The sequence below is a fragment of the Esox lucius genome, chromosome 20 (genome assembly GCF_011004845.1).
Source record: "Esox lucius isolate fEsoLuc1 chromosome 20, fEsoLuc1.pri, whole genome shotgun sequence".
Classification (NCBI taxonomy): Eukaryota; Metazoa; Chordata; class Actinopteri; order Esociformes; family Esocidae; genus Esox; species Esox lucius.
In genome coordinates this window covers 33,615,526-33,629,430 of record NC_047588.1, presented here as the reverse complement: position 1 = coordinate 33,629,430, position 13,905 = coordinate 33,615,526, and the positions used below count along the sequence as shown (strand labels likewise).

The window sequence follows — 13,905 nt, the reverse complement described above, 5'->3', positions numbered from 1 at the left end:
CCGTGTCGTCCTGCCATGTGGGCAGCCCCTCTGGCCATAGCGAGAGGTGCTCCAGTCCTCACAGAGGCTTTCCAGCCAGGGACTCTCACCTCACTCACCACTAATGAGGGCTGCAGTTCAGGAAGGCCTACTGCCACCAGCCTTTCTTCCTCCTTTCCTTCCTTCCGTAATGACAGTCACTAACTATGTGCCTGCTTTAATAGCTTCCTGTTCTTTACTGCTGGAGGTGGGAACACCCCCATGACAACTACCCAGGGGACTTTCAACAACACTGGCATCATTGTAGTGTAACACACACACACACACACACACACACACACACACACACACACACACACACAGTGACGGCAGTGGGGACGACATGCCGGTCAGACAGATTGTGCACGTGAAGTGTTTGTGCGCGTAAACAAACATTTTGTCGTGTGTGTGCGTGTAACAGTTGAATCGACCGGCCTGGTCCTGTGATGGTTGTGTGTTCCATAGCCTGAACAGTGTGTTTTGGAGCCTGGGCCAGCGCACTCTGTGACTCTGATTCTGTTAGACACTTTTATGGCCCTGGGCTGAAGTTATGGATGTATTTTCTGTACTCGCCCTCATCAGCCGTCAGTTAACAACACATAAAATTCCTGTAATTACGTCTTGGCTTCCATTTCGAAGTATGTATAAAACAATCACCTATTTCCCCCATCCTGTTTGAGGTGAGCCGTTGCCGCAGTTCCGCACCAGAGCGTGTTGACCAGGCCGCCGATGTCACGCGGCGCATGGGAATACGGTTATGTTGAAACAATCGCGTTCTCCTGTGTCAACCCTTACACATTCCCTCCGTAGTGAATAGGATGCTGTTTGGTGCCACAGGCGTGTTTGTTAGTGTATTGTGTTTCCCCGGCTAACTCTTCCTTTCTCTGTGGTACAGGTCGGATGGAGCACCGCCAGGGACTATTACACATTCTTGTGGTGTCCTCTTCCTGAGAACTACTCTGAGGGCACTGCCGTCCACAGATCTGTGGTGTTTCAAGGTATGAGCTGGGCGCCGGGTTTTCATAGAACTTTTATAGAACTTTGCCACTTTTTCTAACCACGTGTCAAGAGGCCGGTCCCCTTTTAGAGCGCTGTGAAGTTTTTTTTTTTTTTTTAATGCCACAACACCGGACACAGTAAAATATGAAACTCTTACCCGTAAGAGCTTTCTCGTTTGGTGTTAACCGGGTTGTTTTCATTGTGTTCATTTCACTCTTTATTGGGTTGCTGAGAGTGCCGGTTCTGATTGCAAAAGGTTGAACCTCTGATCCTGAGATGTCCCTGGTAGTACTGTGGACTTCACTTAGCGAGGGGTAGTATTAAGCATTATAGTATGATTTAGAGCTGATTTATGATCAGTTTAGCAATTTTAGATGGCACTTTCTACTTCCTGCGGATGGGGGCCGGGCCTGATCCTAGATAACCCAGTGGTTAGAGTGTTTAAACTCTCCTCTCTGTTTTTCATGGCTAAAATCTTTTTCATTCACCAATGGGAGACATTTTATGCTGGTCTTCTTTTATGTATCACAGGATTTCTTGGAAAGCTTTGTGCCTTGCTTGACTCTGGGGTATAGCGTCAGATCTTCTTGCTTAGCCTTTGTAGATCTTTATATGGCTGTAGGTCAAGAGGCTCGGTGGACGCGTCTTTCAGCAGACTATGAAACAGCTGATGTTGCGTGGCAGTTGTTTGATCGATGAAGTTTAAGGTAGCAATGACTGATGGTGCCCAGTCCATGGCGTTCATTTCACATTTGAGTTAGACGCCGTGGTGAGTTGTGTTGACGGGCAAACCGACGCCGTCCCATCTAGCAGCTCTGACAAGCTGCAAAGGGCTACGTTCAATGCGATTGGTGGAGAGCACTGAATGGGCGGGACATCAGGGCGACCGATGTCCGACATTCTTTGCACAAACATCTGACTTTGTTTTCCTGTTACAGGGTTGGTCAAAGTGATGTACTAAATGGACGGACAGACATATTACCCCCCCCCGTCTGCCAGTCGACTAGCCCCCCCCTAGACACTCACCTGATGCCGGGCGTTCTGTTTCTGTTCCTCCCTCAGGGTACTACGTGCCCAATGACGACGGGGAGTTCTACCAGTTCTGCTACGTGACCCACAAGGGGGAGATCAGGGGGGCCAGCACGCCCTTCCAGTTCCGCGCTCAGAGCCCCTCGGAGGATGACCTGCTGACTGTGGAGGATGAGTGCAACTCCGACATCCTGGTGGTCACCACCCGGACCGGATACCTGGAGGTGCGTGTGGCTTGTGCGTGTGGCTTGTGCGTGTGGCTTGGGCGTGTGGCTTGGGCGTGTGGCCTGGGCGTGTGGCCTGGGCGTGTGGCCTGGGCGTGTGGCCTGGGCGTGTGGCCTGGGCGTGTGGCCTGGGCGTGTGGCCTGGGCGTGTGGCCTGGGCGTGTGGCCTGGGCGTGTGGCCTGGGCGTGTGGCCTGGGCGTGTGGCCTGGGCGTGTGGCCTGGGCGTGTGGCTTGGGCGTGTGGCCTGGGCGTGTGGCGTGGGCGTGTGGCGTGGGCGTGTGGCGTGGGCGTGTGGCGTGGGCGTTTGGCGTGGGCGTTTGGCGTGTGTGTGTGTTACTAAATGGCAAGGAACCTACCTGGATTTCCTTCATAAAAATGTTTGGTGACTAACATTTGTCCTGGAGGAATGGGTTGTGACTAACATTTGTCCTGGGGGAATGGGTTGTGACTAACATTTGTCCTGGGGGAATGGGTTGTGATTAACATTTGTCCTGGGGGAATGGGTTGTGACTAACATTTGTCCTGGGGGAATGGGTTGTGACTAACATTTGTCCTGGGGGAATGGGTTGTGACTAACATTTGTCCTGGGGGAATGGGTTGTGACTAACATTTGTCCTGGGGGAATGGGTTGTGACTAACATTTGTCCTGGGGGAATGGGTTTAGCCTCATTTCCCCCTCTTATCCATTTATCTGAGTCCGATGGTAACTTACACCCTAACCTCTAAGACTGAATCTCTATTGTTTTACATTACCTTTGAGGATTTGTATCATCATTTTAGTAAACGGGGACCCCACACACTCCCCACTTAGCTCAACGTCTCCTTTTGTCTTTGCAGCAAAAGATGGAAGAGGCCCATAAAGAGAAGGAAGAGCTGGTTCGGACGATGAGCCTTCTGCAGAATGAGAAGGACTTGCTGGAGGAGGAGAAGGAGAGTCTGCACAAAGAGTGTGAGCAAGAGAAGAAGAAGTGTGCCCAACTCCAGCGGGAGAACCAGGTAAGGACAGCACCCAGAAAAGAAGGGAAGGTCAGTGGAGTCAAATGTAGTAACTAGGGCTGCGCGATTCATCGAATTATTTTGAATATAGATGTGCAATATTTTAATTACAAACTTCCGCAATTTCTGGTTAAAAGATTGCCCCAAAAAATTGCACTTGAATATTTTTGTGAAATTGTGCAGCTGTAGTAGCAACACACTTTGAAACAGACAAGTTCAGCCAGTTCTAACGGACCTCCTACTCACAAGCACAAGTGCAAAAAATGTTCGCATAGCTGAATTGGTTAAAGCATGATGCTTGCAATGCCAGAGTTGTGGTTGTGTTTCCCACGGGAGGCCGTTATGAGAATATGTGCTCACTACTGTAAGTCACTCTGTACAAGCGCAAGTTTAATGTAAAAAAAACTAAACAATTTAATATTGACAAAAACACACTCTAAATAAATCTAATCTTGGCAGTTAGTCTGGTTGAATATGATTATTTGTTATTACTCACTTTTTTAGAGCAAGAGGTTTAACACCTTTAACTGTGTCTTTAAAACATTGTGTTAATGATGATTCTTGAAGTATTCTACCCATTCCATAAATGTGCTGGTTTTGTTAATGGTTTTGAAATGAAAACATGAATACACATTTGGTGGCTGTTAATTTTACAACCACAGTTTTTAATACCTTTTTATAAGGTTTTTTTATGTGCTGTGAAAAAAATTATTCCAAAATTTTCTCGTAAACTTACAGTAGAAGCAAATTTAAATGTTCTATATTGCCTTTCGACCCATTGCACTGCAGAAAGCCTGTACTTGTGATGACAAAATAAATTTCCCTTTCAGCCTCCAAACAAAACAACACAACCAAGGCCAGATTGAAAATACATGATTTGTAGACCGATGATTTTAGTCAAATGTAGTAAAACCTTTTCAGTGACTGCAATTTTTCACCATCCTGCTCACAGGGTCATTGCTAACTTTAAAAACCACAAACTAATTTAACCCTGTGTTATTTCTGACCTTCAAACCCAGTGCTGTTAACTTTTTGCCCAACCATAAACTGAAAAAAAACAAATATTTAATGCTCGCAGGGTTGAGGATGGTTTTCCAGCTTCCATCTGCATTGTGTATCGGTGATTGACTCCGTACAGACGTAGAAGGGGTTTGTTGTCTGCTGCTCTGACTAGGTAACGACAGGGACATTTGGCTGACTGGTGTTGTATAGTGGAGAAAAGGATAGGACTACATGAAGCCATTTCAGGGCTTTGTGGATGGATGTAAAGCATAGACCTGACATGGTTTCCCAGCTACATGGTAGAGAAGCAGGTCTGGTCTGTCACAGGGGAACTAGTAGGTCAGGACATAACTGTCCTTCAAAGTGGATTTGGCACTTGACTTACGAGGAGAGTAACTCACCACCTTATCTGTCTCCATCTCTCCCCAGGAGGTGCAGGTGTCATGCCAGGCTCTGCAGGGGGAGCGAGAGGAGGTGAAGAGGAGGTTGGAGGAGGCCACTGCCAGAGTTGTGCAGTTGGAGGAGGACCTGATGGGAGTCACCCAGAAGGGCCTGCTGAAGGAGACTGAGCTGGACAGCCTGAAGGACAGAGTGAAGAAACTGACTGTGGAGAAGGACACCCTGGAGTCCCACCTGAAGAATGAGAAGGACGAGAAAGAACTGTACAAGGTAACACGTGCCCTACCAGCCCCCCCCCCGGCTGTGAAGGGTCATACCAGACACGTCTTCTAGGCCAGTGGGCACCACCCTTCTCAGTTACTGTTCCACCATCTACATGCCTTGGCTCTCCTGCCTCCCCGAGGTCCTTTGTAGTGGTTGATGCTCGTGGGCACGGCTCAGGAACCAGACGGGAAACACAACACAACACACACACACACACACACAGACACACACACAGACACACAAAACACAGTTACCTCAAAAGCACAAGTGAAAGCTGGACCTCATTTATTTAGCCACATCACCAAGTGTGTGCGGGATGGCATCCTGTTCCCTATGTAGTACACTACCTGTCAGTGTCAAACAGTCAGCCGTAGTGCTCTAACTAGGGAATAGGGTGCCATTTGTGGGGCTGAAGGGGAGTTTAACAAGCACACCTCAGTTTCTGTGTTGTAATTAAGGCTATGCTGCATTTATTTTAGCAGTCAGAGAGGCTGCTGGCTGCGTCTTGATGAAAGATCACCATTCATGTCGCACACAGGGGAGTCACAGCGGAAGCCAAAACACAACCACCCCTTTTTACGCGTTTTCATCCAACCCCCTTTATTGTTTTGCGCGCGCCTGTCTGGTTCTAGATCCACCTGAAGAACCGTGAGCTGGAGAACACAAAGCTGAGTGCCGAGCTGCAGATGCTGAAGGCTGTGGACGTGAACAAGGAGAACAGTATAGCTCAGCTGAAAGACGAGGTGGCGCGCCTTCGCTCCTGCCTCACTGAGAAGGAGAAGCAATACAAGGAGGTCCTGGCAATGGGCCCCCAAATGGTGAGAATCGTGTCACGGTTGCTTCCCTGGACCTTTGACAAGTGTATTACATTGGAAATATTAGGACCCCTGTTCTAGAGAGGAGGCTGGACATGGTCAAGGTCAGTCACACTGATGTTGATCTTGCTCAATGGCAGAATCTATAGTGACAGACACACACACACACGCGCGCACTCTCTCTAATGTTCTCCATGTGTTGTGTCCCGGTGCAGAGTGAGCTGAAGACCATGAAGGAGCAGCTCCGTCAGAAGGAGGAGCAGCTTCACGCCAAGAAGCAGCAGTCCTCAATGTTGTCCGCTGAGCTGAGAGACGTGTCCAGCGCCCGCGACCGCAGCATGGCCGACCTGTACCGCATGAGGCTGGAGACGGAAGCCCTGCGGAAGGACAAGCAGGACGCCCAGGCTCAGTGCCTCCATCTGGAGGGTCTAGTGGAGCAGATGAAAGCCAAGGCCCAGCAGGAGGAGGTGAGGAGCTCTCCACCCTTGCCCCTAGGAGCACCCGCCAGCAGGATGGAGCAGCCCCTGCTGGGGGTACTGACAAGTCAGGGGCCTCATGGGCTCTGGTTCTGACCAGGTTTACTTCAGCGGTTGACAGGTCTGAGGTCGGACATGGAGTGGTCGTGGTCTTTGCTCATGGCTCTGCCGTGTTTGGTCGTGTGTTCCGCAGGCCGAGGCGGAGGCTGGCAGAGTGGAGGCCGAGGCGGGCTCTGACACGGCCACCGTGGCGGAGCTCCAGAGGGAGGTGGAGGACCTGAAGCTGAGACTGCACATGGCTGCAGAACACTACAAGGAGAAGTACAAGGAGTGTCAGAGACTGCAGAGGCAGGTGGTCAAGCTGTCCGAACAACAGGGGGTGAGTGAGACGCACGCACACAACCATACACAACCATACACAACGTGTATTCACAGGTGTCCTGTTTGTCATCAAGTAAGTGTACACTGTATGTTCTGTTTGTAGGAGGTGAGGAAGAACTCAGCAGCTGAGGTTACGGCCGTCCCTCTGTCTGTTAGTCCAGACACCTCTGTACCAGGTACACACTTCTCCTCACATTACTACCAGATATGCATTTCTCCCCTCACATTACTACCAGGTACGCACTTCTCCCCCCACCTTACTACCAGGTACGCACTTCTCCCCCCACCTTACTACCAGGTACGCACTTCTCCCCCCACCTTACTACCAGGTACGCACTTCTCCCCCCACCTTACTACCTGGTACGCACTTCTCCCCTCACCTTACTACCAGGTACGCACTTCTCCCCACACCTTACTACCTGGTACGCACTTCTCCCCACACCTTACTACCTGGTACGCACTTCTCCCCACACCTTACTACCTGGTACGCACTTCTCCGCTCACCTTACTACCTGGTACGCACTTCTCCCCCCACCTTACTACCTGGTATGCACTTCTCCCCTCACCTTACTACCTGGTACGCACTTCTCCCCTCACCTTACTACCTGGTACGCACTTCTCCCCCCACCTTACTACCTGGTACGCACTTCTCCTTATTTGTGTCCAAAATATTATTGCATCAAACAAGAAAAGCATTTGACCCCAGAGGATAAAACACTTATTTCCAAATAGCTCCTTGTTGGTGAGACTGTTAATGGGTCAGTAAAGCTTTGACCTGTGTGTTTCCAGGGAGCCCCAGTTCTACTGACCCCATGCTGGAGGCCATCATTCAGGAAAAGCTCAAAGGCATCAGCAAAGAGGCGACTGACCGCAGCGACAAGTACAGGAAATGCAAACAAATGCTTAGTGTAAGAATTCAACTATTCAAGGGAAATAGTTACCAAGGGAAAAGTGGAGATAGAGAACGTTTTCCCCAAATATGTTAGCAAGACAGTTTTGCAAGAGCTGTCGGTGACCAGGCTGTTGTCTCCTCTTTAGGAGGAGAAGGAGCGTAGCTGTATGTTTGCTGATGAGCTGGCCAAAATGGAGGTGAAACTGAAGGAGCAGCTGAAGAACAACGAAAGTCTTAAACTGCAGCTGGCAGTGGAGGAGGACCGCTACAAGGTACAGTGTAGACTCTGTAGAGCAGGACTGATCTGAGACCAGCCGGGGACAACCGCTACAAGGTACAGTGTAGACTCTGTAGAGCAGGACTGATCTGAGACCAGCCGGGGACAACCGCTACAAGGTACAGTGTAGACTCTGTAGAGCAGGACTGATCTGAGACCAGCCGGGGACAACCGCTACAAGGTACAGTGTAGACTCTGTAGAGCAGAACTGATCTGAGACCAGCCGGGGACAACCGCTACAAGGTACAGTGTAGACTCTGTAGAGCAGAACTGATCTGAGACCAGCCACAGAGGACCGATACAAGGTCATTGTAGATTCTGTTGAGAATGCTTCTGATATGTCCAATCCCAAACACACAGGTCTTGGACCAGGTTAGTTGGTTAGTTATGGGACATTCAGAATGAGACTAGCTAGCATTTATATCTGTCTGTGATTCATCCGGTTTAAATTCTTCATTTTTGAATTGTTTTATTAAATGGACTGTAACGTTCTCTTTGTACTCTCATTGATCTAAAACATATATGTTATAAAAATAAATGTACACAATCTTGTTTGGTTGGTTTTACATTTTCTTATGTTCAGTTTCTTCCCCGTCACGTTCCTGCCATTACCTAGCCTGGTTCCAGAGCTCAAGCAATGTTCTCTTCCCATTGTCATGCCAAAGAACACATGTTTTGGCTTAGAATCAGAGTGCATGTTGGAAGAGCATCTGCGTAGAAAACCACTAAGACCGGCTCCATTCTGATTTCACCCCCTTATCAGTCTGACAAACTGGACGTGCTGTTCCGTGGGCGCCACTTCCACGCCTGTTGTTCTGGGGTTTGTTAATAGCTGACTGTGTGGCTCGTATTACAAAGTAGAGCCTGGCTGCGATGGTGTCCCCGGTGGAACGACAGCTCCGGTGACCGTAGTGTGGATGAGCAAAGCCTGTTCACAGTGGAAGGCTTTTCCTGCTGTACATGTGAGCGCTGTAGACGGTCGGGGGATTGAAATGACACCCCGTATGAGGTCCACGGACCCTCGAGCCCACGCCCGAGAGAAGGGTGCCTCTCAGCACAGGCTCATGGAGACACGGGGACCGGGTCGTAGCCTGACTGATGCACGAGTTGGCTGGACCTCAGTTTAGGTCAAGGGCGATGCATGTCCTGTGGCTGTGTGATTACAAACACTTTGTCTCACTTCTGCGTACATCAGCTTCTTTAGCAATAGCTCATAAAGAGGTCCTCTGTAGCTGGTATCAATGAATTGTTCCTTGCTGGTTTAGAGGTTGCTATGTTTTGAAGGTGTTGTGAGTTAAGCCTTCTTCAGCTGTACTTTTTGACAACGTAGACAATATTATTCAGATATTTGTTTGAGCTAAAATGATTGTTTGGGAGATTTATTGGACATTTTGAAGTCCCCCTTTCTTCTGCTAATTGCCCCATACTCTTACACTGATGTGTTCTTCATGTGTTGTCAGTGTGTCCTTGTGTCACCCCACGGTCCTCTTACTGTCCCCCCACCGTCTCGCCCCCACAGAGTCAGGTGGCTCAGAAGGGCCGTGAGCTGAAAGAGCTGAAGGACAGTCTGGCTGCTCTGATGAAAGACAAGGAGAAGCTTGAGGTGGTTAGTATACTTAGCTACACTACGATGGTTATCAGGTTTCCTCTATACACTCTGTGCTAAAAACACCCAGGAGAAGTAACATTTCTCTCATATCCCAATCTGGCTCCTCTGGTTTAACACATCTCTCTAATTGGTGATGTGAAGCAAAGTGACTTCTTATTTTCCATTCAATTACTCTGGAACACAGAGAGGTCCACACTGGGCTCTGTGAAACTGCTGAGGGGGTTCTAGCGAACTCACGTTGCATTTGTTACTAAGAGCAGCAAAATGACCCAATTTGAGGTTGTGACTGTAAATTAAATTGGCGCCTGCTCCAAACTTCCAGTAAAACACAAACCTTCCATCGCCTTTGAAAATGACTTTTATTTTTTTATTTTTTTATGAATGACTCTAATTAAACTGTTTGTGAGAGGGAAAGGCAGGGAAGGAAAGCATGCAGCGAGGCCACAGGTCTGGGAGCTGCTGGGAGCCTGTGGTGGCCAGTGATGTGCTGTGGAGAGAGGGACTGGGTGGACAGAGAAATGGAGACGTTAGATCATAGCAACTGGCTAGCAACTCTTCAGTTCAGGAGCAAATACACCTCTAGTGATTTTTCAGGGAACTTGCTTAGCAAAATGTAATATTGACAAGATCGTCTATGTTACAAATAATTATAATAATTGCTTCACAACATCAGTACAAGATCAGCTGTTTTCACGGAATTCCATTTCCAACCATGGAGATGAATATTACGGTACTCATATTAAAGCCGGCCATTGTTTTTCCCAAGGATCTTCAGAAGAGTGCTGGTGGCGGTAGAAAGTCAGAGGCCGTGGCGTCCGAGGAGATGAGTCTGGACGAGAGCATCCAGTCTGTGTTTCTGCAGTACCCCCTGCCCTATGCCCAGGACGCCCCCAGTCCCCTGCTGGTCCCCCAGAGCCCCACACAGCTCCACTTTGGGAACCCCTACTCCACCACTGACACAAGAGGTTGGTGTCATGTCTCTGGATCCCCTCTATATGTGTGTGCTGTTGCGGTCTGGACTATTCCTCCTGTCTCTCTCGTCCTATACTTTGGTGGGGGGAGAAAGTGTTTGCATCATTCTTTAATACAAATACACAGAGGAAAATAGGCAATTGCTTTCACTACTACACTTTGAGAGAATGGCAAGTTAGAGAACACATGGGAAGGGATTTTAGAAAGTTCCTCCGTAGAGAATACCAACAGATTCTTGATATCCTTTTTCTGTGCTTATAGTCCTCTTCAATTCAGTCCAAAGGTTTCTGTGGTCAGTTATTCATTTGTGTAGTTTAATGTATGCTTGAGGTTATGATTGGAAAATCTACCTACTCGCAGCGAGGTGTCTGCCTGGCTGCAGTAAGGAGAACCAGGGTTCTGACCAGAGTTTATGACACCTTTGGTGGATTTGATCTTTGACCCTCTATGTGCCCTCCAGATGGAGCGGATGGGGAGTTCTCTGACGACCAGCTGCCCCGTCTGCCCCCTGTGGGCCCCCCCTCCTGGGACAGTAATGTAGTCTGTGTCCAACCTGCACGGAACCTCAGCCGGCCCGACGGCCTGGAGGACCCAGAGGAGCAGCAGAAAAACAACAACAACGTGAGTTACCTGGTCAGAAAAACAATGACGACAAAGTGAGTTAACTAGTCAGAAAAACAACAACAATGTGAGTTAACTAGTCATAAAAAAAAAGACGACAAAGTGAGTTAACTAGTCAGAAAAACAACAACAATGTGAGTTAACTAGTCAGAAAAACAATGACAACAGTGTGGGTTAACTAGTCTTGGCAAATCTGGCACGCCCTACTGCCTCTGTTCTACCACATCCCTAATGGCACCCAGCTGATATCTCAGGTCTGTATCAGGCCCTGGTTAGAGGGGAAGAGAAAACACCTTGGAGGACCTTGGAGGGCCATGTTACAGGTCAGGGACCTTTATGGACGACTAGTTGTGCTGTAGGTAATAGGGTGTGAGGATGCATAGCACTAGACACTGCAAATTCACTTCCTTTGTACAACAGTTACAGTGGGACTTTTTCTGAAGCTGTGTTCTCCCCTTCACAGGCCAATGAACTCCCTACAGCAACTACTGAACCCCAAAGCCCATTCTTCAATGATGGACAGACTCCCTTCTGCTTCGAGTCCAGGTAATGTATGCACGCACGCTCGCGCCTTAAGCTTGACAAAATGCAGTGAAGTAGGTGTCCTTCACCACAGCGCAGCAGGTTGCCCAGCTCCAACCCATGTTTCCTGATAACATGTGTGAAGTGTTTGTTCTGCAGTACAGACTCCCCTCCCCCTCCTCTGTAGTGATGGTGTTAGCATGAGTAGAACAGCAAGCGGCCCACCCACGCTGACTCCCTGACAGATGCTCTTTATTAGCCTGTTAGCTCGCCTACTCTGCTCTTTTTTTCCAACATCATTGACTTGGCTGCTCATTACCCCAATGTTCTATTTCTCTACTCATTACCCCAATGTTCTATTTCTCTACTCATTACCACAACGTTCTATTTCTCTACTCATTACCACAACGTTCTATTTCTCTACTCATTACCACAACGCTCTATTTCTCTACTCATTACCACAACGCTCTGTTTCTCTACTCATTACCACAACGCTCTGTTTCTCTACTCATTACCACAACGCTCTGTTTCTCTTCCCGTCACCACAACGCTCTGTTTCTCTTCCCGTCACCACAACGCTCTGTTTCTCTACCCGTCACCACAACGCTCTGTTTCTCTACCCGTCACCACAACGCTCTGTTTCTCTACCCGTCACCACAACGCTGTTTCTCTACCCGTCACCACAACGCGCTGTTTCTCTACCCGTCACCACAACGCTCTGTTTCTCTACCCGTCACCACAACGCTCTGTTTCTCTACCCGTCACCACAACGCTCTGTTTCTCTACCCGTCACCACAACGCTCTGTTTCTCTACCCGTCACCACAACGCTCTGTTTCTCTACCCGTCACCACAACGCTCTGTTTCTCTACCCGTCACCACAACGCTCTGTTTCTCTACCCGTCACCACAACGCTCTGTTTCTCTACCCGTCACCACAACGCTCTGTTTCTCTACCCGTCACCACAACGCTCTGTTTCTCTACCCGTCACCACAACGCTCTGTCTCTCCCTCCCTCTCTTTCTTCCTTCCCTTGTCTCTATACATCACTCTGTCCTCTAACTCACTTCATAATCTCTGTCCTGTGTAGTGTGAACATCCACAAGCGCTGTCCACTGTGTGAGGTGATCTTCCCGCCCAACTACGACCAGTGTAAGTTTGAGGAGCATGTGGAGAGCCATTGGAAGGTGTGCCCCATGTGCAGCGAGCAGTTCCCCCTCGACTGCGACCAGAAGATCTTTGAAAACCATGTGCTCACCCACTTTGACGGCAATGTGCTGAACTTCGACTGAAAACATTCTCCTTCCCAGTCCCTCCAGTTTGTGTCTGTCTCCACTGAGAGTAAACTGCGTTGCACTCTTTCTCCTATGTATAATGAGTGAGGATTTGATCCACTTTCAGGTTTGTTGACCTTTTTTGATCAGCATCTTTTAAGTAGGGAAAACACCTTCCTGTTTGGGTGCTGTGATTGGTTCCCCATTTGAACCCTATACTCTGGCTTCATGCAGACCAGGGCTATTTATCTGTGTCAATCAACATGTCTCTAATGGTAAATTTTATAAACATGAAGAATACCATTTGATTTGGTATTCCAACCTTATTTAGAGGGATATGACAGTTTTAGATTGATAATGATGAGAAGTACTATCATAGCTCTATGCTGTCCTGTCTCTCACCATTTCAAAGACTATGTAATATCAGGGAACATGGCAACATGGATCAGGTGATTTCCATTTCAACACTTTCAAGCAAAATGCTTTAGTTTCTCCTGAGCATTACAGTAAGTCAATTATTGATTCTTTTTAGAAAGCTGTGCACTACATGCAGACAGACAGGGGACAAGTAATTGCTTACAAAGCTGATTATATTATCTTTAAATGATCTATTTTAGAATAATCTTTTAAAAGCCAATGGTGTTGTGAAAGCCTTTGCAATATGTTTATGTATGGTTGGAGATCTGTCATTGATGTGTTCCAAGTTCTTTCCGTTGGTTTGAATTGTCATTATTTAAGTCTGCACTGGTTTGGTTGTGTCTGAGTGCAGTCTATACAGCTTCCATTCCATTCCCTGGACTCCATGTCACATGCCAACTTCTGGCAATTACAAGCAGTGGCAAGGATTGGAATGTTAACTAGAGACTGGTACTGGTTTGGTTGTGTCTGGCTAAAGGACTCCTGCTTCACTCTACTGATTAAAATGCATGCCAGGATTGTTAGGTCCATGTTTTTTTTTGTTACATTTATTTGCAGTAAGTTTAAAAATCATAGAAAACCTTTTGATTTCTTGTGTAAGTCCCATGTAATGAACTCTGAACTAATAAAGTCTGTTTGGAACAATCTAGCCAGTCAGCCTATTTTACACCTTGTATGTAGTGCTTTGTGCAGATCTCCAGCGCCATTTACAAAAGAGAC

The 13,905-nt window shown here is 48.0% G+C and overlaps 1 protein-coding gene across 6 annotated transcripts in view; it reads left to right on the top strand.

Annotated features, from left to right (window-relative positions):
• The window catches only part of tax1bp1b (Tax1 (human T-cell leukemia virus type I) binding protein 1b), a 29,468-nt gene extending 15,616 nt beyond the window's left edge, over positions 1-13,852 (top strand). For 2 of the 6 annotated variants that reach the window (XM_034288703.1, XM_034288704.1), the window contains exons 3-17: positions 914-1,016; positions 2,080-2,270; positions 3,109-3,267; positions 4,699-4,938; positions 5,565-5,750; positions 5,963-6,214; positions 6,417-6,602; positions 6,708-6,780; positions 7,394-7,512; positions 7,643-7,768; positions 9,293-9,379; positions 10,149-10,347; positions 10,815-10,975; positions 11,439-11,521; positions 12,585-13,852. In XM_034288703.1, the coding sequence (XP_034144594.1) occupies positions 914-1,016; positions 2,080-2,270; positions 3,109-3,267; positions 4,699-4,938; positions 5,565-5,750; positions 5,963-6,214; positions 6,417-6,602; positions 6,708-6,780; positions 7,394-7,512; positions 7,643-7,768; positions 9,293-9,379; positions 10,149-10,347; positions 10,815-10,975; positions 11,439-11,521; positions 12,585-12,786 (2,367 nt within the window). In that variant the 3' untranslated portion in view covers positions 12,787-13,852. The remainder of the gene's footprint in view (positions 1-913; positions 1,017-2,079; positions 2,271-3,108; positions 3,268-4,698; positions 4,939-5,564; positions 5,751-5,962; positions 6,215-6,416; positions 6,603-6,707; positions 6,781-7,393; positions 7,513-7,642; positions 7,769-9,292; positions 9,380-10,148; positions 10,348-10,814; positions 10,976-11,438; positions 11,522-12,584) is intronic. The other 4 variants (XM_034288705.1, XM_034288708.1, XM_034288707.1 and 1 more) reach the window with 4 other exon arrangements.
• The last annotated feature ends 53 nt before the right edge of the window (positions 13,853-13,905 follow it).